Here is a 27587-nt window from a genome sequence, read left to right as displayed (position 1 = left end):
ATAAAGAGGTGTTCCTGAACTTGAAGTAGAAATGAATCCATCTTACCTTGTGGTAGTGAACATTACTGTCATTTGAAAAGAAATACCAGTCAACTTCAGAAACTTAACTGCCAAGAAGAGACGCTGGCTGGATTTCAATTCATCCCTGCTGGTGTGCTGTTAACGTCGTGTGCTTGGTCTTCCCGGCCGCTAGAGGGCAGAGGTGCATTATTGACTAGTTCAGATTGTATCAGGAAGTGACGACATATGAAGTGCCCCTTTGATAAACGGTTGTGTTTCTTCCCATGCCCTCATCAGTGTTGTTCTTTCCCCTTTGAGTGGGACTTCGAGTAAGTTGATACATTTTCTGTCTTTAGTTGACTCTACATTCTGCCTATTTTATTCACAATTTAGCACTTTGGATTTTCATCTGTGCGGATAGTTCGTTCGAATTCGAAGATGTGTAGGAACGGTGGCTCGATCGATGCAACGTTGAGCTCCCGACGAAAGGAAAGTAGATATTTTACCCCCAACCTTTTACGGAAACTGATCAACCTTTGGAAAATTAAAAAAAAGGGGAAAAAAAAGAAAGGTGACATTAATTAACGTTCGATTTCACTCTTCCAAGAGGCTACAAGTATCGCATTTTTTTTAAAAAACTGAGACGCATTCTGATGATCTCATGTAGATTTCATTTCAGGCGTAGAATTGATTGATCTGTTTAACTAAGGATGCAGCCGATTTTAGCAGGGGTGGCCAGCGTCCTGAGGAGATTTTTAATGCAAAAAATTAAATTGAAGTCACAGCAAACGATTTGTCTGTCTTCAAGTCTGACAAGTCTGTCTTCTTGTGTTGTGCAGACGTCGCCCTGAACAACGGGAGCCCAGAGTCGCCGCAACTTCCGACAGGACAGAAGGAATGGAGCGCGCCCCCCCGCAAAAAAATAAAAAACAGACCCACTACTAGTCATTTTAGGCTTGTTGTCTGATGGCAGACTTTGGCCCGGCCACATTTCAGTTGAAAACCGTCATGGCTGCAGCAACTCAACAACTGGAGCATTCGTGTCATATTGCGTAGTGCCGGTTTCGTCCCGGATGGTGTTGTTTCGTCAAAGCAAATATGCCGAGCAGATGCGTTGTGGCGGGGTGTGGCAATAACCCAAAAGAAGGAGTCAGCCTGCATAAATTTCCAAAGTGCGAGAAGATGAGGAAGATCTGGAGCACTCACATGAAACTGACTCATCCCAAATGGACGGCACCGAGCAAGCACAGTGTCATTTGCAGCGATCATTTCAACGATTCCGACTTTGAAGACGAGGGGCTTTGGTGGCGGTTTGGAATGAGGAAAGCGAAACGACTCAAGCCCAACGCAGTCCCCAAAATCAACAGCAACTTCAAGCGGAGGAAGGCCCAGTTGGAGCCTCTGAGGAAGCGCAGGAAGAAGAGCATTGAGAAACGAGAGGAAAGGAAGGTAAGGCGCTCGCTGGCGAAGGTGGCAACGCGCCAGCGCTTGGTCGGGGTCCTCATCCGACGAACAAGTGTGTTGCGTGGTCGCGGCGAAGTCCACACAACACCGCGACACTTTTGCCACGTCTGCTATTGAATTCTTGATTTCATTTCCAAGATTAGAAATGACGGCTTGGCTGATGTGGATTTATTTATTTATTTTTTTGTAAGCGATACTGATTCTGACATCTATAAGAATGCAATTCCGATAACTGACGATTCGACCGGTTTAATTGGTGGCCAGTGAGAATGAAAAGAAATGTTACTTGAATGCCATTCTCTTTGTTTTATGTTGTAAGGGGAAAAAAAAAAAAAAAAGGCAGATTTTTGCGTATTTGAAAGAGGCTGTTGGCCAATTTAATCGGTGGGGCTGCACTTGAAATTTTTGCCAACTCTTTTACGGATGTTTTCCTTGTTGAATTCTCCCACAGATGCTTGCGGAAATGCTGAAAGCGCACCACGAGGCACAGGCAAGTCCACAGATGGCGACGGAATCAGACGAGCCACCTGGACGCAAAGAGCGGCCGGGCGCTGGCTGCAAGTCTGCTGCAAGTTTGATTTTGCCAATCGCCCGCCCACCGCTGTTAGTGGCCACTGCAACTTCTGCAACTACTGCAACTTCTGCAACTTCTGCAACTTCTGCAACTACTGCAACTTCTGCAACTTCTGCAACTACTGCAACTACTGCCACTACTGCCACTACTGCCACTACTGCCACTACTGCAACTACTGCAACTACTGCACCCGGAAGCCAGGCAAGTCCACGCAAGTTCGATACTCGCAAGTGTCACAACATGCGGATAGTTCAAAATTTGAAATACATTTGACTTGACTATTTTGACGTTATCGTGCCTAATTAGGATGAGCGGTCCCAAAATGGATATATGATTGTCGGCCAGTTGAGTAAAATCCTCTCTTTGTGTTTTGCCAGCAGAATTCCGTAGCGGCGGCGAGACATCGTCAACCAGCGGACGCCGTTTGCAGGCTGCAGCCTCGAGTTGTGCTCCACAGAACAGGTTTGTTCATTTCTTACTCTTATTTAGCAACGACTTTGCAGGGGTACGAGGAAGTCGCGCACGTGCAAAGTTCCAAGTTACTGCAAGTCGTTCAAATTGTGACGCAAGCACCAACCTCGGAACAAACAGGGCTGAGCGCTTGACCCTTTTTCGCCCCTCCGTCCTTATTCATGCAAATGATCGTCCTGCGACCCCCGTCCGTCCGTCCGCCCGCCCGCGTCCTTTTAAAGCGCTTCCGTCCTTGCATTCCGTCGGTTTCAGGTTTTATGAAACTGTTTTCAGTCAGCAGGGATAGGCTCCACCCCCTCCCCTTCCCTTCACGCGATCAGCAGTGCCGAAAACGACATGATACGATCAAGCCAAATGTGGGTTTTCTTGTGTCCTGCAGACATCAGTCAACATCGTCATCCTGAGCTGCAGGAGTCTCCACACATCAAAGAGGAGAAGACGGAATACCGTTACCGTAGGGAGGAAGAAGAGAAAGTGCACACTGACGAGGAGTGCCCTCGCATTAAAGAGGAAGAGGGGCCAGCTAGCTGTTACATTAAAGAGGAAGAGGAGGATGACGACATCTCCAAGTGGCCATTGATCTGTGTCCCTTTGACCGGTCATGGAGAAGAGGACAAAGTTGGAAGGGAGGAGAACATTGGGGCGGGCGGACGGCCTCGTAGCTCCACTGTCGGACAGTGACGACATGACGTCACACTCTCCTGACACTGATGATGGTGATGAAGAACACTCAAAAAGTGATATGACTCGTCGCGCTGACAACCAAAAGCGCAAAATGCTCAGTGTGGGAAAACATAGCTCCAAGTGGAATTTGAAATTACACATGAGAACTCACACTGGGGAGAAACCTTTTGTCTGCTTGGTTTGTGGTAGAAGATTCATCCGTAAGGTAGTTTTGACAAAACACGCAAGAATAGACAGTCAGGTGAGACCTTTTGCCTGCTCTTGTTGTGATAAAAGATTACCTCGCTGTTTCAAAGGAGGGTTTTGAAACAGGGTTAGGGTTTTTAATTCACATTGGCCTTTTAAGTTAGGATTTGGGATTCAAAATTGGGCATCAAACAACAATTAGGGCTTTAAACTAAGTTTGGGTTTAAAGACTAAGGTTACAAAATAGCATTTTAAACTTTAAACTACAGTTAGGGTTTAGTAGTAGGGTATCAAACTAGGATCAGGGTTTAGAACTATCTTTAGGGTTTGAAATTAGGGTTAGGATTTAGAAGTAACGTTTCAAACTAGGGCTAGGGTTTTAAACTAGGGTTAGGGTTTAGAAGTAGGGTTTTAAACTAGGGCTTGGGTTTAGAACAAGGTTAGGGTTTCCAACTAGGGTTTCAAACTAGGGCTAGGGTTTAGACCTAGGGTTTCAAACTAGGATCAGGGTTTGGAACTAGCTTTAGAGTTTGAAATTAGGGTTAGGGTAATGTTTCAAACTAGGGCTAGGGTTTAGAACTACGCTTTCAAACCATGGTTAGGGTTTAGAAGTAGGGTTTCAAACTAGGGCTAGGCTTTAGAAATAGGGTTTCAAACTAGTGCTAGGGTTTAGAACAAGGTTAGGGTTTCAAACTAGGGCTAGGGTTTAGAACTAGGGTTTAGAACCAGGGTTGGGGTTTAGAACTAGGGTTTCAAACTAGGCATGGGGTTTAGAACTAAGGTTTAAAACAAGGGCTAGGGTTTAGAACTAGGGTTTCAAACTCGGATTAGGTTTTAGAAGTAGGGTTCAACTAGGGTTAGGGTTTAGAACTAGGGTTAGGGTTTAGAATTGGGGTTTAAAACAAGGGCTAGGGTTTAGAAGTAGGGTTTCGAACTAGGCTTAAGGTTTAGAAGTAGGGTTCAAACTAGGGTTAGGGTTTAGAACTAGGCTTTAGAAGTAGGGTTTCAAACTCGGATTAGGGTTTAGAAGTAGGGTTCAAACTAGGGTTAGGGTTTAAAAGTAGGGTTCAAACTAGGGTTAGGGTTTAGAACTAGGGTTAGGGTTTAGAAGTAGGGTTTCAAACTAGAGTTAGGGTTTAGAATTGGGGTTTAAAACAAGGGCTAGGGTGTAGAAGTAGGGTTTCAAACTAGGGTTAAAGTTTAGAAGTAGGGTTCAAACTAGGGTTAGGGTTAAGTAGGGTTTCAAACGATGGTTAGGGTTTAGAAGTAGGGTTTCAAACTTGGGTTAGGGTTTTCAAATAACGGTCTCAAACTAGGGATAGGGTTTCGAACTAGGGTTAGGGTTTAGAATTGGGGTTTCAAACTAGGGTTAGGGTTTAGAACTAGGGTTTCAAACAAGGATTAGGGTTTTCAACTACGGTTTCAAACTAGGGATAGGGTTTAGAACTAGGGTTAGGGTTTAGAATTAGGGTTTCAAACTAGGGTTAGGGTTTTCAACTACGGTTTCAAACTAGGGATAGGGTTTAGAACTAGGGTTAGGGTTTAGAATTAGGGTTTCAAACTAGGGTTAGGGTTTAGAATTGGGGTTTAAAACAAGGGCTAGGGTTTAGAATTGGGGTTTCAAATGATGGTTAGGGTTTAGAAGTAGGGTTTCAAACTAGGGTTAGGGTTTAGAACTAGGGTTTCAAACTAGGGCTAGGGTTTAAAACTAGGGTTTCAAACTTGGGTTAGGGTTTTCAACTACGGTTTCAAACTAGGGATAGGGTTTCAAACTAGGGTTAGGGTTTAGAATTGGGGTTTCAAACTAGGGTTAGGGTTTACAATTTGGGTTTCAAACTAGGATTAGGGTTTAGAAGTAGGGTTTCAAACGATGGTTAGGGTTTAGAAGTAGGGTTTCAAATTAGGTCTAGGGTTTCAAACTTGGGTTAGGGTTAAGTAGGGTTTCAAACGATGGTTAGGGTTTAGAAGTAGGGTTTCAAATTAGGTCTAGGGTTTCAAACTTGGGTTAGGGTTTTCAAATAACGGTCTCAAACTAGGGATAGGGTTTCAAACTAGGGTTAGGGTTTAGAATTGGGGTTTCAAACTAGGGTTAGGGTTTACAATTTGGGTTTCAAACTAGGATTAGGGTTTAGAAGGAGGGTTCAAACTAGGATTAGGGTTTAGAAGTAGGGTTTCAAACGATGGTTAGGGTTTAGAAGTAGGGTTTCAAATTAGGGTTAGGGTTTAGAATTGGGGTTTCAAACTAGGGCTAGGGTTTCAAACTAGGATTAGGGTTTTCAACTACGGTCTCAAACTAGGGATAGGGTTTCAAACTTGGGTTAGGGTTAAGTAGGGTTTCAAACGATGGTTAGGGTTTAGAAGTAGGGTTTCAAATTAGGTCTAGGGTTTCAAACTTGGGTTAGGGTTTTCAAATAACGGTCTCAAACTAGGGATAGGGTTTCAAACTAGGGTTAGGGTTTAGAATTGGGGTTTCAAACTAGGGTTAGGGTTTACAATTTGGGTTTCAAACTAGGATTAGGGTTTAGAAGGAGGGTTCAAACTAGGATTAGGGTTTAGAAGTAGGGTTTCAAACGATGGTTAGGGTTTAGAAGTAGGGTTTCAAATTAGGGTTAGGGTTTAGAATTGGGGTTTCAAACTAGGGCTAGGGTTTCAAACTAGGATTAGGGTTTTCAACTACGGTCTCAAACTAGGGATAGGGTTTCAAACTTGGGTTAGGGTTAAGTAGGGTTTCAAACGATGGTTAGGGTTTAGAAGTAGGGTTTCAAATTAGGTCTAGGGTTTCAAACTTGGGTTAGGGTTTTCAAATAACGGTCTCAAACTAGGGATAGGGTTTCAAACTAGGGTTAGGGTTTAGAATTGGGGTTTCAAACTAGGGTTAGGGTTTACAATTTGGGTTTCAAACTAGGATTAGGGTTTAGAAGGAGGGTTCAAACTAGGATTAGGGTTTAGAAGTAGGGTTTCAAACGATGGTTAGGGTTTAGAAGTAGGGTTTCAAATTAGGGTTAGGGTTTAGAATTGGGGTTTCAAACTAGGGCTAGGGTTTCAAACTAGGATTAGGGTTTTCAACTACGGTCTCAAACTAGGGATAGGGTTTCAAACTAGGGTTAGGGTTTAGGATTGGAGTTTCAAATTAGGGCTAGGGTTTACAACTGGGGTTTCAAACTAGGATTAGGGTTTAGAAGGAGGGTTCAAACTAGGATTAGGGTTTAGAAGTAGGGTTTCAAATTAGGGTTAGGGTTTTGAATTGGGGTTTCAAACTAGGGCTAGGGTTTACAACTAGGGTTTCAAACTAGGATTAGGGTTTTCAACTACGGTTTCAAACTAGGGATAGGGTTTAGAATTAGGGTTTCAAACTAGGGTTAGGGTTTAGAACTAGGGTTTCAAACTAGGGCTAGGGTTTAAAACTAGGGTTTCAAATTTGGGTTAGGGTTTTCAACTACGGTTTCAAACTCGGGATAGGGTTTAGAACTAGGGTTTCAAACTAGGATTAGGGTTTTCAACTACGGTTTCAAACTAGGGATAGGGTTTAGAACTAGGGTTAGGGTTTAGAATTAGGGTTTCAAACTAGGGTTAGGGTTTTCAACTACGGTTTCAAACTAGGGATAGGGTTTAGAACTAGGGTTAGAATTAGGGTTTCAAACTAGGGTTAGGGTTTAGAATTGGGGTTTAAAACAAGGGCTAGGGTTTAGAATTGGGGTTTCAAATGATGGTTAGGGTTTAGAAGTAGGGTTTCAAACTAGGGTTAGGGTTTAGAACTAGGGTTTCAAACTAGGGCTAGGGTTTAAAACTAGGGTTTCAAATTTGGGTTAGGGTTTTCAACTACGGTTTCAAACTCGGGATAGGGTTTAGAACTAGGGTTTCAAACTTGGGTTAGGGTTTTCAACTACGGTTTCAAACTAGGGATAGGGTTTAGAACTAGGGATTCAAATGATGGTTAGGGTTTAGAAGTAGGGTTTCAAATTAGAGTAGGGTTTAGAATTGAGGTTTCAAACTTGGGTCAGGGTTTTCAACTACCGTTTCAAACTAGGGATAGGGTTTAGAACTAGGGTTAGGGTTTAGAAGTAGGGTTTCAAACTAGGGTTAGGGTTTAGGAGTAGGATTTCAAATTAGGGTTAGGGTTTAGAATTGGGGTTTAAAACAAGGGCTAGGGTTTAGAAGTAGGGTTTCAAACTAGGGTTAGGATTTAGAAGTAGGGTTCAAACTAGGGTTAGGGTTTAGAACTAGGGTTAGGGTTTAGAAGTAGGGTTCAAACTAGGGTTAGGGTTTAGAACTAGGGTTAGGGTTTAGAAGTAGGGTTTCAAACTAGGGTTAGGGTTTAGAATTGGAGTTTAAAACAAGGGCTAGGGTTTAGAATTAGGCTTTCAAACTAGGGTTAGGGTTTAGAACTGGGGTTTCAAACGGCTAGGGTTTAGAACTAGGGTTTCAAACTAAGGTTTAAAACTAGGATTAGGGTTTGAAAGTAGGGTTTCAAACCATGGTTAGGGTTTAGAATTAGGGTTTCAAACTAGGGTTAGGGTTTAGAACTAGGGTTTCAAACTAGGGCTAGGGTATAAAAATAGGGGTTCAAACTAGGGCTAGGGTTTAGAACTAGGGTTTCAAACTTGAGTTAGGGTTTTCAACTACAGTTTCAAACTAGGGATAGGGTTTAGAACTAGGGTTAGAAACGATGGTTAGGGTTTAGAAGTAGGGTTTCAAATTAGGGTTAGGGTTTAGAATTGGGGTTTCAAACTTGGGTTAGGGTTTTCAACTACGGTTTCAAACTAGGGGTAGGTTTTAGAACTAGGGTTAGCGTTTAGAAGTAGGGTTTCAAACTAGGGTTAGGGTTTACAACTAGGGTTTCAAACTAGGGCTAGGGTTTCAAACTAGGGTTTCAAACTTGGGTTAGGGTTTTCAACTACGCTTTCAAACTAGGATTAGGGTTTCGAAGTAGGGTTTCAAATGATGGTTAGGGTTTAGAAGTAGGGTTTCAAATTAGAGTTAGTGTTTAGAATTGGGGTTTCAAACTTGGGTCAGGGTTTTCAACTACGGTTTCAAACTAGGGATAGGGTTTAGAACTAGGGTTTCAAACTAGGATTAGGGTTTCGAAGTAGGGTGCAAACTCGGATTAAGGTTTAGAAATAGGGTTTCAAAAGATGGTTAGGGTTTCGAAGTAGGGTTTCAAACTAGGGTTAGGGTTTAGAATTGGGGTTTAAAACAAGGGCTAGGGTTTCGAAGTAGGGTTTAAACAAGGGTTAGGGTTTAGAATTGCGGTTTAAAACAAGGGCTAGGGTGTAGAACTAGGGTTTCAAACTCGGATTAGGGTTTAGAAATAGGGTTTCAAACGATGGTTAGGGTTTAGAAGTAGGGATCCAACTAGGGTTAGGGTTTAGAAGTAGGGTTTCAAACTAGGGTTAGGGTTTAGAATTGGGGTTTCAAACTAGGGCTAGGGTTTAGAACTAGGGTTAGGGTTTTAAGGTATGGTTTGAAATTGAGGTTACCATTTCACATTAAGGTTTTGAACTGGAGTGAGGTTTTCAAATTAGGGTTTAAAGCTTTTTGTTCACAATAGGGCTATATAATCTAGGGTCAGGATTTCAAATGACAGTTTTAATAAGGGTTTGGGTTTCAAAGTATTGTTTTAACTCGGGTTAAGGATTGAAAGTAAGGTTTTAAACTAGGCAGGGTTGCAAATGAGAGTCTTGAACTCTGTTTTTTTTAAGAGACACTTTGGACAATCGAGGGTGTGAAATCCGAAGATCGGTTTGGTGTGGTTTTGAATAACAAACCGAGATGGAAGAAAGTGAGTGACTCATGCGTGACTCTCTCAGTGACGTCACTCAACTCAACTGGCGTTATGGAGCACTTTACGACAACCTATGTTGCATACAAAGTGACGCTCAAGCAGCCAAAATCTCTCAAACAAAAACAATGACAGTTAAAGAACAATAGATAATTGGAATAACACAAATAAGCCATCAAACACTAAAACAATGCTCTTGGGCTCTTGCCCAATCCAAACTCAGAACATCAAATAAGACTGCGCGTGCGAGACATCCAGGAACCAGTCACGACTTGGTCCTCTGCCAAACGTGAACAACTCGCGCTGACGAGCTTGGACTGTTTCATTGAAAAGCATCGCTTCCTGTCCTGGGAGGCAAAATGTCCACAGGTCTTGATGCAACTGATGGGGTGCCACAGGGGTCAGTATTGGGTACAAGGGGTTTCATGTGTCATGGTTTTGTTGAAAAAAAAAATGGCGGCAGCCTAAAAAAACCTTCAGTACAAAAACAAACCAAAATACACATATACTGTACACATACAAAGCATAAAAACATCTTTTATAACCATTATCATGCTCCCCAAAAACGGAATCATACGACAACTGTTTTAGTTCGGTCCACGGTCATGTGATCTTCTGAAGCAAAAGCAAATGACAGACCATTCATTGATGCCGTTAATTGGCATGTTTTGTTCATACATTCACTTTAATCTTCCAAATTAGCTACATCATTCATTCGTTTACAACTGCTACTTTCACCAGCGCACTTGTGTTTCTTCACCGATTGCTTACTCGAGAATCTTTTACAACAAACCGAGCCAGCTCCAGTGTGCGTATCATTAAGCCTTCCTTCTTCTTCTTTCTCTTTGGTGTGCATTTGCATGTGGCTCCTTAACGGTCCCTTATTAGAGTGGCGTTTACCACAAACTGAGCAAGCAAATGGTTTCTCTCCGGTGTGTGTTATTGTGTGACTTCTTAACTGTCCCTGACCACTGAAGCGTTTACCACAAACTGAGCAGAGTTACCGTTTCTCTCCAGTGTGTGTCATTGTGTGCATTATTAAACCATGCTTCCGAATGAATCTTTTGTTGCAGAATGAGCAGGCAAAAGGTTTCTCTCTGCCGTGTACTTTTGGGTGTTCTGCTAAGGTTCCCTTATCAGTGAACCTTTTCCCACAATCTGAGCAGGCAAAAGGCTTCTCTCCAGTGTGTATTCTTGAGTGTCTTACAAACGTTCCCCTTTCAGTGAATCTTTTCCCACAAACTGAGCAGGCATAAGGTTTCTCTCCAGTGTGTGTTCATGTGTGCGATATTAAACGTCCCTTCTCTATGAAGCCTTTACCACAAAATGAGCAGAGATAAGGTTTCTCTCCAGTGTGTATCATTGTGTGTGTTATTAAAGCATACTTCAGAATAAATCTTTTTGGGCAAACTGAGCAGGCGTAAGGTTTCTCTGCAGCGTGTGTTCTTGTGTGATTTGTTAACTTTGCTTTACACCTGAACCTTTGACCACAAACTGAGCAGGGATAAGGTTTCTCTCCAGCGTGTGTCATTGTGTGCGATATTAAACAATACGTCCGCATAAATGTTTTTGGGCAGATTGAGCAGGCAAGAGGTTTCTCTCCAGCATGTTGCTGTTTCTGGGTTTCTGTTAGTGGCGCTGAGAGGCCGTCTGCTTGTGAGCCTTCATCACTTGCTGGTGAACTGCTGCTTGGACTCTCGGCCTCTCCGTTCTCCTCGATGTGACATTCACCTTGTTCTTCTTGATTCACCAAAGGGACACCAGTCAATGGAAACGTGGCGACATCCTCTTCCACGTTGTGGATCTCTGGCTCCTCCTCCTCTTCTTCTTCTTCTTCTTTAATGTGGGCAGGCTCCTCCTCTTCCTCTTTAATGGGAGGGGACTCGGGCTCCTGCTTCTCAGGGCCAAGATATTTTTCACTAACGTCTGCGGGACACAACAAGCACAACCATTCATGAGACACATGCACTAGTATGGGCTTTTTAAAAATATGTTTTGATTTGAAAAATGTAACCAGGTGAACTAGAGCCAGCTGAGCTGATGACCATGTAATTGGCGCCAGCTTGGTTTGTGCTCTTGAGTCAGAGGGCTTGTCTCTTGAAGAGCCTGCTGCCCTCGTCGCTTCTCTCTCCTGCTCCTCAGTGGCTGACTCGACGCTCTCCTTGCAGTGGCTTGATGCAATCAATTTGAATGCTTCACAGCAACTCTGCTGTCATTGGAAAGGCTTTACTCACCCATCCGTCCTCTATTACCCTCTGGACATTTCGTGTTAACCTTGACACCCATCAACGCATCGGTCAGGTTTTTTTTTTTTTCTTCCCCCACTATGGAATGCTGCAATAATTTGATGGCGAGCTACCCAACCGCTGCTGCAAAGCGTTAGAGATGAACTGGATCTTCACAGCCTTGAAAATGTGTGTTTGTTTGTTTTCCGTGTTATTGTATTTCATTTTTTTTTTTTTTTTTTGGTGAGTCAATTATATTTGATTATTTATAGACAATTCTTTTACATCTAATATTTACAGCTCTCTATATTTATAATTATAAATATCTCTTTGTAATGGATAGAACTTGAAAAATATCTTCAATATATTTCTTGAAACTTATTTCTGGTGTCTTGTGCAATTATTCTCACTCCGTGGTCGATCCTACTCTTTTCTGTATGCCTCACATTATAAAACACCTTAGCAATCGTCAGTCCTATGAGCCTTAGAAAAACTGACATAAGCTTCTAACGTAAACAAAAATGTGTTTAAGTCCTTTTTTTTTTTTTGATATTTTGATAAAAATAAAATCAGCGCAACACATGAAGGGGCCTGGGGGGGAAACAATAAGTAACTTGAGAAAAAAAATGAACAATGCTCAGTCTTTAGTTTTGGCCTAGAATTTTAATTTCGGCGCGTCCTTTTGCTAGCAATTACTCGATGTAGCCTAATTTTCATATGCCTACTCGTTTAAAATGTGTCTTTCCCCATTAGAACAAATATATACCAAGAAAAGTAGCAGCCTAGTAGAACAAGACAATTGAATGTTTTACGTTAGGGGTGGGGTCCGCTGATAGCGTAGTGGTACACACGCCCGAGTTGTGTGCGGGCAGCGTGGGATCGATTCCCGCTCAGTGACAGTGTCTATGTGTGCCCTGCGACTGGCTGGCGACCAGTTCGGGGTGTAGTCTGCCTTCGCCCGTTGACGGCTGGGATAGGCTCCGGCGACTCCCCGCGACCCTGTATAGGAGAAGCGCTTTGGAAGATGACATGACATGACGTTAGGGGTGCTCTGATCACAACCAAAACCCGATCTTATGAAAAGCCTGACCCGCTGATTGTTTAGCATTGGCAACAGCAAACACCTTCAATGTTCCAAATCGTGTTTTGTTGTAAAACATTGAAGAATACCTTTGAAACAACGCAAGCGGGTCGTTTTGACAGCACATGAAGTAGTTCTCTCAAATCAAAACCGTCTTAGTGATCTCAGAGCCGAATTAAGGAAAAAAAGTTATCGAAATCAAAAGTGGTGGTTTTTGGGGGGTGGGGGGGAAGTCAGGGATTTTATTTTGAGGCCATATCACCCGAGTCCCACTGTGACCGGCTAATTTGTAAAAAGAGGCGGTTCGTGGAGCTCCAGTAAGGATTGACTGCAAGGCGCCCCGAAAATTCAAAAACAGTAGGTGAGTGTTGAATATCGCAATATGGATTATTAATATTGCCACAATGGCTTCTTTAACGTGTTCCATAAATAATGTTGAGTTGAGAGAGCGATATCACTGTAAGATCTAACATGTACCTAAAGAAATGACATTTATTATTTAATGAAAGTAATTGAAAAAAAAAATGTTCATGCGGTAAAATAAGCAGACTCAATGTAGTCTTAGCTGATTAATTGCAAGAATTTTAATTAAAATATCTTTGATTGGAAAGTTTAGTGCTAGTAATGCCCCTTAATACTGCTCTTCTATTGGATGGCCAAGAGGATTTAAGGTTGCACCTGATTGGTCAAAGTCAGATCAAAGCAGACAATGCCACTAAGAGGAGCGGGCGACTGTGACAATCAGACTTACGGCCCACTTGCAGCTGGGGGCCGGTTGCTGTGGCTCGCCCGCTTCCGCCGCCATTTTGGGACTTGCCCGAGCCGCATCGAGCGCTTTCAGCATTTCCGCAAGCATCTGTGGGAGGGACAATTCAAGAAGAAAAACATCCGTAGAAGAGTCATGATTGGCAAAGATTACAACATGAGATAGTGACATTGAAATAAACATTTTTTAAAAAATCAACACCAAACAACATATGACATATCTTTATCTTTTGTGCGTGTTAACGGCCCAAAACAGAATTTCTTTTATCTGTTTAATTCAATCGGTCTATTCATCGGTTATCAGAATCGTATTGTGCCAAATATCAGCATCAGAAAATCCGTATCGGTGAGTGGAAATAAAAAGAGCGGCTTACCTTCCTTTCCTCTCGTTTCTCACTGCTCTTCTCCCTGCGCACCCTCGGAGGCTCCAACTGGGCCTTCCTCCGCTTGAAGTTGCTGTTGATTCTGGGGACTGCGGTGGTCTTGAGTCGTTTCGCTTTTCTCATTCCAAACCGCCACCAAAGCCCCTCGTCTTCAAAGTCGGAATCGTTGAAACGATCGCTGCAAATGAAACTGTGCGTGCTCGGTCCCGTCCATTTGGGACGAGTCAGTTTCATGTGAGCGTTCCGTTTCTTCCTCACCTTCTCGCACTTTGGGAATTTGTGCAGGCTGACCCCTTCTTTTGGGTTATTGCCACACCCCGCCACAACGCATCTCTTTGGCATATTTGCTTCGACAAAATCGCACCATTCGGGACGGCGCGGCCAAGAAGACAACGCACTACGCGATACGACAGAAGAAGCAAATGCGCGGCAGTCCTTCTGGTGCTGACATCAGCAGCAGGCCGATGGCTGGCTCACGCAAAGTCTGCCATCACAAAACAAGCCTAAAATGACTACGCAGTCTCCTTTGTGGGGAATTCTCGCTATGCGGATGGACGGAATGTATCGGGAGGACCTTCTTCCTGATGGAGGTGAGGCGACTCGGGGCTCCCGTTGTTCAGGACGACGTCTGCACAACACAACAAGATAAACTCGGGATTTGGTCAAGTCAAATCCTTTGCTGTGACTTGACAGTGTTGAGTATTATTATTATTATTATTATTTTTTTTTTTTAATCAGATGTACCTGGACTTCCTGCCATGTGACGTTGCCATTTACATCCTAGTGCAATATCAAACGATCGCAAAAAAATACAAGCCTCCAGAGTTCGGATTAGGGCTGGGCCATATATTGTTGCCGTAGCGATATACAGATATGAACACTGAAGATATTAAGATCGAAAATGATGACCATATCAGATATCTCGCTTGGCATGGACAGTTCAGGCCAAGCAATCATGAAAGTTTGGCAGCGATTGACGGATAGGTCAAGGACGGGCAAAAAGGTTGATCAGTAGATCAGTAGATTTTTTTGGGAGGGAAGAAAATCATTTCCTCCCCTTAATTTTAACATTTAATTGTCAGGCTTTGTACTATTTTTAACTCAAATCCAACGACAACAAATGTTACCTTGAAAATAAATACGTAGTATACATTTTAAAATAAATTTCACAAAATTTAAAAGAAAAGGCAAACAACACGTCCGCCCAAGGAAATCTAAGTTGTTGCATGGATGTACCGTTTTATTGACGGTCTTATGAAATCACTGTGAATATTTACTTATCTTGGGAATCATGTGAAATGTTACCCCGCATTGCCCCCCGCCCCCAAATACCTGCTTTCCTCTCGTAAGGAGCAACCGCTGCAAAAGGCTACGTTGGTCGAGCCGCTCCATCTTCCAATTCGAACGAGCTCTCCTCTAATCGCGTCCGGGTCATCTTGCACGGATAAGAAGGGAAAGCAAAGCTCCGCAGACAAAAAGGAAAATTATTTACAAACTTAGGGGCGGTAGAATACACATGCAAACAAGCAAATGCCCCCCGAAAAAAAAAATCAAAAGTGTTAAATCGTGAACAATCATGAGGCAGAATGTAATATCTACCAGAGATAGAAAATTTAGTAACTTACTCGAATTTGTACCCAAAGGGCTCCAACGTAAGGATTGATGCAGGACACAAAGAAAGAAAACCGCGAGCGAAAGCGATTTTCAAACCGGCACTTCGTATGGGGTCATTTCCTGTTACAATCTGCCGGGCCGGCTGGTCTTGTAAGTTTATAATGAACTTCTGCCCACTAGCGGCCAGGAAGACCAACAACACGTCAAAGTTCACGATCAGCAGGGATGAAATGAAATCTGCTGATGCGGTCTTCGCGTTCCACTCGTTTTCGGATTGTAGTCGACCGCTGGATTTGCAGCCAACAATTCCAAAGTGAAGCTTGTGTTTGTGATTGTTCATTTCGCCCCTCCCCCCCCACAAAAAACAAAAAAAATTTTTTTTTGCAAAAGTGGCAGGCACATGTACAGCATAAAATGTTGTCATTCCAACACCTGATAAATACCCCCAAAGTGAAAGTGAACGTCTGCAGTTAAAGCTTGTCTTGGTTCGTTTCAATTCAATTCTCTTGTTTGTGGTGCCGTTTAGAGACAAAAAGAGGACAATTGTGTCCACGTCTCAATATTTATGGACAAGCCGGCCGCAGCGGGGTGTTGCCCCGCTGGCGTTTTTGTCTTGAAGTCTTTGTATCGCGTCTCTTCTAGCATCGTGAGCTCACTATGAATATTAAGGCTTTGGCAACATTTTTTTTTTCTGTGGTAAACGTCCATCCATCCATCCATTATCTGTACCGCTTATCCTCACAAGGGTCGCGGGGCATGCTGGAGCCTATCCCAGCTGTCTTTGGGCAGGAGGCAGGGGACACCCTGAATTGGTTGCCAGCCAATCGCAGGGCACGCAGAGACAAACATCCGCACTCACAATCACACCTAGGGGCAATTTAGATAGTCCAATCAACTTACCATGCATGTTTTTGGAATGTGGGAGGAAACCGGAGTACCCGGAGAAAACCCACGCAGGCACGGGGAGAACATGCAAACTCCACACAGGGAGGCCGGAGCCGGGATCGAACCCACGACCTCTGAACTGTGAGGCGGACGTGCTAACTAGTCGACCACCGTGCCGCCCTGTGGTAAACGTATTGAAAACATTTCATTGTTTTATGAGCATGTTATTTTGTAAAGAGTAAGATGAAAATTCCTTGTGTGCTAATTAATTAAGTTTTACATTCATGTAATTTGGGAATTACAAACCACTTTTTTCAGTATTTTTTAAGGACTTTGAATTATACAAAAGGTCGAAAATATTTTGACTGCACGTCCATTCATCCATTATCTACACCGCTTATCCTCACAAGGGTCGCGGGGCCTGCTGGAGCCTATCCCAGCTGTCTGCGGTGGACACCCTGAATTGGTTGCCAGCCAATCGCAGGGCACATAGAGACAAACAAACATCCGCACTCACAATCGCACTAAGGGGCAATTTAGGGTGTCCAATCAATTTACCATGCATGTTTTTGGAATGTGGGAGGGAACCGGAGTACACGGAGAAAAGCCACACGGGCACGGGGAGAACATGCAAACTTCACACAGGGAGGCCGGACCGGGATCGAACCCACGACCTCTGAACTGTGAGGCGGACGTGCTAACCAATGTGTGAAATGTGGGTGCCAGAAAATTTGAATATTGAGGTAACGTCCATTTATTTCAATAATTTCTTTCAAAAAGGGAAACGAGGCAGCAGTCGCGACAGTCCGCGGCAAAAGCGGGAAGTGACGTTGAGATGCCGCGAATGAGCGGAAGTGACGCAAGACTGCCGCGACTGATGCTGCTGCCCCAAAATGCGCTATACAGTATAACTCTTACTGGAACCGCAAGCGCTTTTCTTATCGAGATATCCCCCCCCCGCCCCTAATTTTTCCACTACTGTACTGGACGAAAACGCCGTTCATGCAAATTTCGCGTCAGGTTAAACTCCTCGTGTCGGTGCAGTTCGATGCTTCTCAAATGATCTCAGCATAGATTAGCTCGCTAGCCGCAAAGGCGGAGACGCGTGTTTGTTTGCGTCATATCGCTCAGCGTGAATTTAAAGTGTTGTGATTATCGTGTGAAAATGTGTGCAAAACGTGTGAAAGAGGAAGAGTACGAGGAGGAAGTTTGTGGAATTAAAGAGGAGAAGGAGCCACAACTGCTGGACGCCCAGGCTGCGCTTCACGGAGCAGGTTTGTTGATGCTCATTTGTTGCCGATGTCTCTCCGTGGCACTTTGACACGGAAGCTTCGAAACGCTGACCTAGGCGGTGTCCGAATGTGCACACTATTCCCTATTTAGTGCACCATTACGGGGCCTCTCCATTTCGTAGGGGTGTCCGAATGTCCCGGGAGGATAAATGCAGTGCACTCCAAATGCCTCCCTCACTTGGAAAACTAGTGAGCGTCGACGTTCACTCCGCAAAGCACTGTGAGCAAGGAAACGACATGACTGTTAAAGCGATACGCCACGGAATCATTCATTTTATTTCATTGAAAACATGTTCAACAAAGGAAATAACATGCACTTTCAAATAAATGCGTTTCTCCTCAACAATAAATAAATAAATAAATAGTCGGAGGTCTTAACGCGGCCGTCCGTCATGACAGGTACGGTGGTCACGTGACATGCGTCGAGGAGAAAGACGGGAGCTGGCTGTCCGGATGGCCAAACAGAATGAGGGGCAATAGTGCCACATGTCGTGAAAGTGAATGAGGTCTTAGGCTCGGGATGGGGGTGCACACAGGCCTATATTAACACTGAAGCACCGCTTGGACGCTTGCGTCAAATCACGTGACACGTGACGTACGAAGCAGCAACTGCTTCATTTGCCGGATCACCACGCTCGCCTCCATCGCGACAGGCGACCGAGCGGTTGAGACCGTTTGAATTCGACCGCCTCGTAACGATTCAAAACCGCGCTAGCAAATGCACCGCTTGGCGGGTTGTTGTCATTGTTGTTGTCGTTGAGAAATTGATGACGTTTGTTTGATCATTATGGAGCAAGACAGGAAGAGAGGTCGTTCTTCTGACATGTGGGAACACTTCAGTCTGATCACTCCCGATAAGGTACGTGGGCTGCCTCTTCATGCGGAACAAAGTCACGACACCACACGCGTAGCTACGCAACTGCTGCGATGCTCTCGCTCAAGTCGATATCGATAAAGTGTAGCTTGTGATGAGTACGATTGCGGACTGCAATTGCAGTGTTCCTTGCAAATGATGGATTTCTCTTCAGGTCCAGTGCTTGGTGTGCTCAGCGGAACTGAAGTATCACGGCAACACGTCGTCCATGGTGAGGCACTTCGCTGCCAAGCATGGACCTGCTCTGAAGCAGAGCAACACAAGTGAGTGCAGTGCACCAGTAGAGAGCGCTAGCCACATGTACTATCATGTTAGCGAGACACACGAACACACGGGGGTGGGCGTCGTTCGCCCGCGTCGTGCCACCCGAGCGTCACCGTCATTTGAAGCACGCTTGCGCAATATGGGACAACGTCATTGCGGTCTGCGGGACGCACTTGGAAACTCCTCCGAACGAGTTTGCTGACACGTTCGAACGTATTTGCCAAGTACATTCCAACACGTTGATCGAATGTAGGCCAACTGCTCAAAACGGATTCTTTTTTCCCACAATGCCACGGGGCATAAAAATGACTCATAAACAATGTTTACTTGGTTCATTTTCAACCGTAGCGGTAGAATGTTGGCCAAATGCTAAAAACATTTGTTTCAAGTCGAAAAGCATTACGGGGAAAGAAATGCTACGTCTTTAGCGTTTAGCGTCATATGTGTGACGAATATATCAATAGCACAGGTGCCCAAATCGCCACGCGAGGTTTGCGTCAGCCGTCAGCAAAACGTGAGCGCTGCCCGGCCCGGAAGTTTCATTTGCCGGCAAATGAGGTGAACTCCCACCTGTGCTGACACGGTGTCGACCAAATTCAAGGGCGGGCGGGCGGGCGGGCGGGCGGGCGGGCAGGCAGGCAGGCAGGCAGGCAGGCAGGCAGGCAGACAGGCAGACAGGCAGACAGACAGACAGGCAGGCAGACAGGCAGGCAGACAGACAGGCCGGCTGTGGTCTTGCGCGTCGAGCCTCATTTGCCCGCGCTTGTTTGTCGTCCGATTCAGCGGGCCGCAAGCAAGAGCTGGATGAAGCTCTCGTGAATCTGGTGGTGAAGGACTGGCAGCCTTTTTCCATCGTGAACGACTGCGGCTTCAAGGCCTTCGTGGCCCTGCTGGAGCCCACCTACGCGCTCCCGTCTCGGCAGGCTCTCAAGAAGATGGCGGCGGAGAAATACGAGGAGGAGAAGAGCAAGGCCAAGGCCGCCATGGGCGGCGTGGAGGCGGTCAGCCTGACGGCGGACATGTGGACCTCGGCTCAGATGGACGCCTGCCTAGCAGTGACCTGCCACTTCCTGGATGACTCCATGAAAGTGGCCACGGTGCTTTTGGGAGTGCTGCCCTTCCCGGAATGGCACACGGCCAGTCACATCAGCCAGCGCTTGGCGTCTCTCATGGAGGAATGGGGCATCGAGGGCAAAGTGACTTCGGTGGTGAGCGACGCCGGACCCAACGTGGTGGCCTCCGTTCGACATCTCAACCTAAGGCACGCGCTCTGCTTCGCCCGCTCGCTTCATTTGGTGGTCAAGAAGTCCCTGGACGCGACGCGGGGCCTCCAGGACCTGCGCGCGCGGGCGCGCGACCTGGTCGCTTTGTTCAAAAGCGCCGAGGGCGCCAAAGAGAAGCTGAGGGAGGCGCAGGCGCAGATGAAGCGTCCGGCCGTGGCGCTGATCCAGGAGGTGGACGCCCGCTGGACCAGCACCTTCCTCATGCTCCAGCGGCTCTCGGAAGAGCGCCAGTGTGTGGACGCGGCGCTGGCGGCGCTGCAAAAGCCACGCCGCGCCGCCGCTGTCCTCTCACGACTACGAAGCGGCCGCCGCGTGCCTGCGCCTGCTGGCGCCCTTTTACCAGGCCACCGTCGAGATGTCGGAGGAGAAGAGACTCTCGGGCTCCAAGGTGATCCCCATCACAAAAATGCTTTTGCTCCATTTGTACGAAACGAATGGCAAAACCACGCACGACACGGCCAAACAACTGGGACACAACTTGGTCTCGGCGATGCAAGAAAAGTTTGACACCATCGAAAGCCAAACGGCGTTGACCCTCGCCACGCTGCTGGACCCCCGATTCAAAACCTTCGGCTTCTACAACCAAGCGCACGCGCAGACGTCCGTCAAGCGACTGGCGGCCCAGTGCTCGCAATTGATCATGTACACGCCGCCCGACACGCCCACCGAAGAGCAGCCCTCCGCGTCGGCTCGGCCGTCGCCGGCGAGCGCCGACGAGGCGTCGCCCGCAGGTAAGCGCGAGTTTCCAAATAGGGACGTAACCGTTCGCGGGAAACCCATTCATCCGGTCGTCGATTCCAATCCAGACCGGCTCAACTCGGACATCCGGGCGCTCGCAAGCCCTACGCAGCGACACCTAACAAAAGACATAGCATACCGAGGTCGTTGGATTATACTCGTTTAGCGTGCGAAAAAGCATTTTTTTGTCCATTCCGGACGCGAACCACATTTCACAAATGCGTCGATCAAACGATGCGAGCTGCGTTTGTGGATGGCTGCAGCGCAAAGACAAGCACGCTAGCCGATTGGGGGGGGGGGGGGTGAAACGGCGAATCCAATGGAATCAAAAATGGGAGCTGAGTGAATCGTTACGTCCCTACTTCCAAATAGTTTCTTTTCTCCAGACAGCGCCGACGATCGCTGTCATGTTTGTGCGTCAGGTATCGATCTGTGGAAAAGTCTGGACAGAGACGCTTCCGAAGCCATGAGGAGGTCGAGGAACGCCTCGGTGGACGCCAGCGTGGAAGTGCAGCGATACATGAGCGATCCGCCGCTGGGGAGAGCCGAAGACCCGCTGGCTTACTGGCTCAGCCATCAAAACGTTTACCCGCATCTCTTCCAGTTGGCAAAACACTTCCTATGCACGCCCGCATCCTCTGTTCCTTGCGAGCGAGTCTTTTCCAAATGCGGGGACGACGTGACCAAAAAAAGAAACCGACTCAGTCCAAAAAGTGCGGAAATCATTACGTACCTCAATAAAGGTCTTTGAGTGTTACACCAACACACCCCAGCTGTCACCTCCAAAATCACTTTTGTCACAAACGCAAGACGCGCATTCCTAAATGCCTTCATCTCGCTTCGCAAACAGGACATGAAATTGGGCTGACGATTTTTCAAAGTGAAGCCGGGCCGGGCCGGGCCGGGCCGGGCCTCTTCCCGAGTGCGACCTGCTAACCTTCACGCCAGCTTTGCTTCACTTCTGTTGGATGACGTCACCGGGTGAAGGAGAAATGAAAAGCTGCCTCAAATGAATTCCACTCCACCAGTCGTGCTGACTGACGTAAGGCGGACTTGACCTGCAAAACATGAGCTTAAAGCGGAAGTCAACCCAAGCATTTTTTTTTTCAAGAATATGTTCTACGCAAGCCCACTAGTCGAACAGGTAACAACCAATCGCGGCTCACCTGTTTTCTGAAGCCGCGCCGCGATTGGCCGTTAGCTGAGCACTGAGCACCTGTGATGTCGTTTTCGGTCGACAGACGTGACAAAATGGCCGCCTCCCGAGATGGACAAAAACGGGTGAATTAACTCTTATTCCACAAATGCGATATTAATTGGAATTCCACGTTTCAACTAGTGGGCCCGCATAGTAGTGCTGTGTAATTAAGTCAATTACGATTATTACACCCCACCATTACAAAACTGGCATCATCGTAAAAAAAAACAATTGTTAATATTTATTTATATCCAACACACTATGTTTGTTTACACAAGGAAATCATCTTGTGTACCTTTGACAAATTTCATAAGTAGTTTCATGAATTGTGTTTGGTCCAAAAGGAACATATTTAAATTTGTCTTCATATTTTAAACATGTTTAAACATTTTCTTGTTTTGTACCAAAAAATAAATGATCGATTGAACGTGATTTCAATTATTACCAAAATAATCATGATTACTATTTTTTTCTTCACAATGGAGAAGCCCTAGTGCATAGATGGAACATATTCTTGATGAAGAAATGGTTGGGGTGACTTTCCCTTTAAAAGTCAAATGGAAAAGATAAAGATACTAATTGTTGTTTTTGTGAAGGATCACCTGGGATGTTTTTCATTGATTTTGGAATTGCTACTTCTCTAATAAATTATGGAAAGGTGGGTTTTTTTTAAATTGGAATTCTGTTTGTGTGGAAGCACTTTTCACCGACTAGCCACTTGTGACACCCCCCCCCCTCCAATTAGTTGTATCTATTTTTTTAAACATTTTCTTAAAGCACGAAACCCGAGCATCTTGGTGTCGTCTGTCAATTACGTCGGTGTCCTGTTGCGTTAGTTACATGTTGACGCCGTCAAGAATTGGGGGTCATGTCCTTTCCTCACGCCAGGTCAGGAGTCACCATTGGCAAAGGGGGGGCGTCGAGGGTGCATCGGGGCACCTTTGCTAAGCAGTTGTAGAACTGCAATCCTCCCAACTACTTGCTGGACATCTCGCTCAGATTGAATAGCAAAGGAAAGGGACATTTCCTGGCAAAAACTCGCGCAGTTGTGTTTTTTGGCCAGGAGAGGTCACTGTGACTGACGCTCGCCCTCCGAAGTTCCGGATCATTTTCCAAAGTGCGTCGGAGCTTGCCAAACGCTTCAGTTGGCCAGCGGTGGCGCTCGTGTCACCGAACGGACGGCCCGAGCTGTTTGGCAGCCACGGGCCCGCGTCCGTGACCGATGGCCGTTTTGGGCCGCTTCAAATCACGTGACGCCCCGAGCAGCAACGGCTGCTACGCGCTCCACTGGGGCGGTGATCCATCCATCCATCCATCCATCCATCCATCCATCCATCCATGCTGGAAAGCAGACGAGTCCAATCAAGACCGAATGTTGTTTTTCCAGCTTTAATGAAGCAAAAAGGTTGAAATATAACAAACGTGAAGGCATTCATATATTTAACCAGACAAACAAATTTGCGTCATAGGTTTGCATTCCATGAAGCAAAACAAACACAGCATGTCTGCAACGCAAATGCAAAAAGTGTCTCGTAGTGAGCGCGGTGCCAACGTTCGAATTCCAAACATGGGCTCATGAAGGCAAAAAGCACATCAATATTTTACACTGCTTCCCGATGATGGAACTGGCAACTGTCTGACTTTTTGGGTGAGCTCAACAAAGGACAACAGAATACCGCAAACTAATATTGGGCCAGTGGGTGGCACTAATACACCTTTTACGTTCTAAATACGTAGAGAACCCCCCCCCCCCCCATACACCAAGTGCCCCTTGTTCTGCGCCGTACACAGGATACACGTATGCAGTATACGCACATTGGCCCTCCGTTTCTTGGCGCATTCATTCGGCAGCTTCGTTGACTGCTGCACACTTGTGCGTCTGAAGCTGATCATCGCGGCGGAATCTTTGGTCACGCGCGCTGCAAGCCAACCGCTTCTCTTCCGTGTGCGTTCTAGTGTGTCTTCTCAAATGTCCACTCTCAGTGAATCCTTTCCCACAAACTGAGCAGACAAAGGGTTTCTCACCCGTGTGCGTTCTCCTGTGTCTCGTTAAATGGCCACTCTCGTTGAATCTTTTACCGCAGAGCGAACAGGCAAAGGGTTTCTCTCCGGTGTGCGTCCTCGTGTGTTTTGTTAACTCGGACCTCTGAGAGAACTTTTTGCCGCACACTGCGCAGGCAAACGGCTGCTCTCCCGTGTGTTTCCTTGTGTGTATTTTTAAAAGGCCATTCTCACTGAATGTTTTTCCACAAAATAAGCACATAAAAGGCTTCCCTCCATCATGTCTCTTCACGTGGCTCGTTAAATTTCCATTTGTAGAGAATCTTTGCCCACAAATTGAGCAGGCAAAAGGTTTTTCTCCTGTGTGCGTTTTGGTGTGCGCTTTTAAAGTTGTCTTCCTGTTGAAGGTTTTCCCACAAATTGAGCACGCAAAAGGCTTTTCTCCAGTGTGTGTTCGTGCGTGCCTTGTCAAACGGGCCTTTTCAGAGAATCTTTGACCACAAACTGAGCAAGGAAAAGGTTTTTCCCCAGTGTGGGTTCTTATGTGTCTCGTTAAACGGGCCTTTTCGGAGAATCTTTGACCGCAAACCGAGCAAGCGCAGGGTTTTTCTCCCGTGTGCGTTCTCGCGTGTTTTGTCAAACCTTCCTTCAGAGTGAATCTTTTACCACAGACCGAGCAGACAAAAAGTTTCTCCTGCGTGTGCGTTCTTGTGTGTTTTGTTAAATCTCCCTTGTGACCAAATCGTTTACCACAAACTGAGCAGACAAAAGGTTTGTCTTCAGTGTGTGTTTGCGTGTGCCTCGTTAAAAGTGAATTCAGAGTGAAGCTTTTGCCACAAACGGAGCAGGCAAATGGTTTATCTCCAGTGTGCGTTCCCGTGTGTATTTTCAAATGTGTCTTTTCGGAGAATCTTTTACCACAAACTGAACAGGTAAAAGGTTTCTCTCCATTATGTCTTTTTGTGTGCCTTGTTAAATGTTCTTTTCTCGAGAATCTTTGATCGCAGACCGAGCAGGCAAAAGGTTTTTCTCCGGTGTGCGTTGTTGTGTGTGCCGTTAAATGTGCCTTGAGTGAGAATCTTTTATCACAAAGGGAACAAGCAAATGGTTTTTCTCCCGTGTGTGTTCTTAGGTGTCTTTTCAACCTTGAATTGTAGACAAAAGTTTTGTCACAGTGAGAACATTTCACGCATTTGTTGTCAGTGTGACCTGTCATGTCACCTTTAGTGTGTTCATCCTCATCATCGTCGTCATCATGGTCAGAAGAATGCGAGGTGACGTCATCACTCTCTGATAGCGGGGCCACGAGACCGTTTGCTTGTGATCCTTCACGCTGTTCTCCCTCACCTTCTTCGATCTTCACGCTGACGTCAGTCAACCGAAAGGCCGTGATTTCGTCCTCCTGCTCTTCCTCTTTCATGTGACGAGGCTGTGGCCGCTGTGGCCGCTGTGGCCGCTGTGGCCGCTGTGGCCGCTGTGGCCGCTGTGGCTGCTGTGGCGGCTGTGGCGGCTGTGGCGGCTGTGGCGGCTCCTCCTCCTCCTCCTCCTCCTCCTCCTCCTTCTCCTCCTCCTCCTCCTCCTCCTCCTCTTTGATGTGGAGGGACTCCAGATGCCGCGGCTGAGAATGACGCCGATCTCCTTCAGCGACGTCTGCAGGACACAAAAAGACAAACGCACAGTTTGCAAATGCTTTGCTCAGTCAAGTCTCATGTTGTGTCACACTCTTTTTACATGTTTGGTCAAGGTCTTTTTTTTTTGTTAGCCAGAATGGCAATTTACGTCTTCCAGCAATTTTCTGAGTAATCATCATAATAATAATAATAATAATACACAAAATACTGCCAATAAAGTCAAGAGAAAGGGGATGAATTAATCCACACCCCCTTGTTCCAGTGGCAACACACATGAGGGAAAAATCAAATGAGCCAAAAAATGAGACCAAGAGAAATCATTTTCAAAGTGTTTCCACTTGGTGCGTCCCATCGCAGTTTTAGGCTGCCGATGGTAATCATTCAAAAATGGGATGCTTGCAAATGTCTTTATTAGATTCAAACACAAACACTGGCCAACACACATTTTGGTGACAAGAAAGTTTTGGGGGTTTTTCATCAAAATTTGCTCTTTTTGATGTAATCCGTATTTTCGTTTAAATAAAAAAGTTGGAATAATATGCAAGTTATGACCTCGCTAACCTCTTTCTGCTCCAACTTTGTGTGTGTCTTTTCAAGCACGCACTGATCTTCCGTCAACGGCGAGTGTGTGCTCCATATATTTTCATAACAAATTCTGCTTTTTCATATGTACAAAAGACATTTCTTTACTGCCATTTTCCCCTTGTCGCTTGTTTCTGCCTTTTTACTCGAGTTATTGATGTGTGTTTTACACACGAGGATCAGTTCAAGTGTTTTATGTTAATTTATTGATCAACACTTGTGTATTATGGCCTTTTTATTGATTATTATTGTTATTATTATTTATTGTTTGTAAAGTGCTTTGTTACAGTTCCAGCTGTTATGAAATGCGCTATATAAATAAAATTGTATTGCGTCGTATTGTATCCAATGGTCAATCAAGGACGATGTTGGAAATTGGATGAATGAAACCGTTCGCGTCTCTACTTAGACATCAAACATCGCTTGGTTATGTATTGATCAATCAACTTCAGCTGTGACTGTATATAGTTCAAATCTGCCGGTTGGTACTTGAGGGACGTCACGTGACCCAAATGCTCAAGCAAGTGGAAGCCTCGCTGTCTCGAGAAGTGGCGCCATTCGTGAACAGAAAGAGAAAATCCGCGGAAATATTCTTGTCCTTTGGGAACTTGGACAACTTCCCGTGACAAATGTTCCTTCTCGGGGTCAAAAAAAACCCACGAGTACCAGATATGACGAGTCACGACGCACTGAGTAAATAATGTTACTCGTTACAACGTATTTCATAACTTACTATTAAATCAGAAGTTGTTTTTTTTAATTCCAGGCTTTTGTTGTTGTTCTTCAATAGTTTTTGGCGTAATTACATTTTTTAAGAGTTGTTTTTTTCTTCTCAGCCTGGTTACAAACACAACCCAACAATGGAGATATGCTTTATTATAAATATAGCAATACGTTTAATCTAAATTTTAAAAATAATCGACAACCCCCTTTCAGATTACAGATTAATTGCGGTGTTTTGATTCCAGATATTTTCATCACTGTTGTTAAGACTGAAAAACGCAATCACACAGTTCAAACCCTTTTGTTAACCAGTTGGATGTAAAGCATCAATTGTTCACAAGGCTTCATCTGCCCATCACAAATAGTCACGATCAATCAATCAACCAATCAATCAACCAACCAATCAATCAATCAACCAACCAATCAATCAACCAACCAACCAACCAACCTGCTCCGCTGACCACAAGTGGAACTTGATTGCGAACGGCGTCCAGTCGAAGACCTCGGCGATCTTTCTCCTCTTTTGTTCCACAAACTTCCTCCTCGCACTGCGTCGTGCCTCTTGAAGACATTTTCACACAACGATCCCAACAATTGACACTCACGCGATCTTTCTTCAGCGATGTGTTGCTAACAAACGCCTTTCTTTGTTAGCGGCTAACAGGCTAAAATAAAATAAGGTAAACTCAGCTAAGCTAGCTGGACAAGCTTCGACCTGCACCGGGACGAGTTGGTCCGGACACGAAAATGTCCTGAATGATGTTTAAGGCCAGTCAAATTCTAACGGGCGTCCTGCGTCGACACTTTAGTCCATCGGGTGCGAATTCGGTTGCAAGACTGAAGCGACCAGAGGGTGTCCACGTATCTGAGGGGGAAAAAAAAAAAAAAGG

At 45.4% G+C, this 27587-nt stretch overlaps 3 protein-coding genes and 1 pseudogene across 5 annotated transcripts; 2 read left to right on the top strand and 2 right to left on the bottom strand.

The window, feature by feature from the left end:
* Positions 1-232: 232 nt before the first annotated feature.
* LOC147149503 (uncharacterized) lies at positions 233-10572 on the top strand. Of its 2 annotated transcripts, XM_086026552.1 has the most exons (6): positions 233-329; positions 840-1449; positions 1916-2122; positions 2204-2239; positions 2419-2500; positions 2889-10572. In XM_086026552.1, exons 2-6 carry the CDS (start codon positions 1099-1101, stop codon positions 3188-3190), a joined length of 978 nt encoding a protein of 325 aa, XP_085882678.1. In that variant the 5' UTR covers positions 233-329; positions 840-1098; the 3' UTR covers positions 3191-10572. The 2 variants fall into 2 exon arrangements, with proteins under 2 accessions (XP_085882678.1, XP_085882677.1); XM_086026551.1 differs by having other exon boundaries at positions 1916-2239.
* Positions 10573-10935: 363 nt separating this feature from the next.
* On the bottom strand, positions 10936-15349 carry LOC147149502 (uncharacterized). Its single transcript, XM_086026572.1, has 6 exons — positions 15238-15349; positions 14945-15075; positions 13604-14240; positions 13216-13320; positions 12196-12398; positions 10936-11084 (listed from the first exon to the last, which is right to left on the bottom strand). The coding sequence occupies exons 3-6, from the start codon at positions 13952-13954 to the stop codon at positions 11078-11080; spliced, it is 666 nt and encodes a 221-aa protein (XP_085882698.1). The 5' UTR covers positions 13955-14240; positions 14945-15075; positions 15238-15349; the 3' UTR covers positions 10936-11077.
* A 1585-nt stretch (positions 15350-16934) lies between these two features.
* Positions 16935-20476, top strand: LOC147149501 (zinc finger BED domain-containing protein 4-like). The gene is made up of 4 exons (XM_086026528.1): positions 16935-17385; positions 18201-18262; positions 18432-18540; positions 19325-20476. The coding sequence occupies exons 1-4, from the start codon at positions 17277-17279 to the stop codon at positions 20329-20331; spliced, it is 1287 nt and encodes a 428-aa protein (XP_085882654.1). The 5' UTR covers positions 16935-17276; the 3' UTR covers positions 20332-20476.
* Positions 20477-23574: 3098 nt separating this feature from the next.
* On the bottom strand, positions 23575-27576 carry LOC147149500 (uncharacterized; annotated as a pseudogene). The gene is made up of 2 exons (XR_015086270.1): positions 27146-27576; positions 23575-25411 (listed from the first exon to the last, which is right to left on the bottom strand). The product of XR_015086270.1 is annotated as an uncharacterized LOC147149500 (transcript).
* Between the last annotated feature and the right edge of the window lie 11 nt (positions 27577-27587).

Source organism: Filicampus tigris, chromosome 3 (genome assembly GCF_054856515.1).
Source record: "Filicampus tigris isolate MCC_2025a chromosome 3, RoL_Ftig_1.0, whole genome shotgun sequence".
In the NCBI taxonomy this organism is placed as follows: Eukaryota; Metazoa; Chordata; class Actinopteri; order Syngnathiformes; family Syngnathidae; genus Filicampus; species Filicampus tigris.
The sequence above is the reverse complement of the archived record's forward strand: the minus strand, read 5'-3'. Positions and strand labels throughout refer to the sequence as shown.

Coding starts and splice junctions, on each gene's coding strand:
- LOC147149503 (XM_086026551.1), top strand. CDS start 1,099: ATGCCGAGCAGATGCGTTGTGGCGGGGTGTGGCAATAACCCAAAAGAA. Junction 2,240..2,418: donor CTACTGCACCCGGAAGCCAG/GCAAGTCCACGC, acceptor TTTTGCCAGCAG/AATTCCGTAGCGGCGGCGAG. Junction 2,501..2,888: donor AGTTGTGCTCCACAGAACAG/GTTTGTTCATTT, acceptor TGTGTCCTGCAG/ACATCAGTCAACATCGTCAT.
- LOC147149502 (XM_086026572.1), bottom strand. CDS start 13,954: ATGCCAAAGAGATGCGTTGTGGCGGGGTGTGGCAATAACCCAAAAGAA. Junction 13,321..13,603: donor AGAAACGAGAGGAAAGGAAG/GTAAGCCGCTCT, acceptor TCCCTCCCACAG/ATGCTTGCGGAAATGCTGAA. Junction 12,399..13,215: donor CCCCCAGCTGCAAGTGGGCC/GTAAGTCTGATT, acceptor CATCTTCCAAAG/CGCTTCTCCTATACAGGGTC.
- LOC147149501 (XM_086026528.1), top strand. CDS start 17,277: ATGTGTGCAAAACGTGTGAAAGAGGAAGAGTACGAGGAGGAAGTTTGT. Junction 17,386..18,200: donor GGCTGCGCTTCACGGAGCAG/GTTTGTTGATGC, acceptor TTATGGAGCAAG/ACAGGAAGAGAGGTCGTTCT. Junction 18,263..18,431: donor GTCTGATCACTCCCGATAAG/GTACGTGGGCTG, acceptor ATTTCTCTTCAG/GTCCAGTGCTTGGTGTGCTC.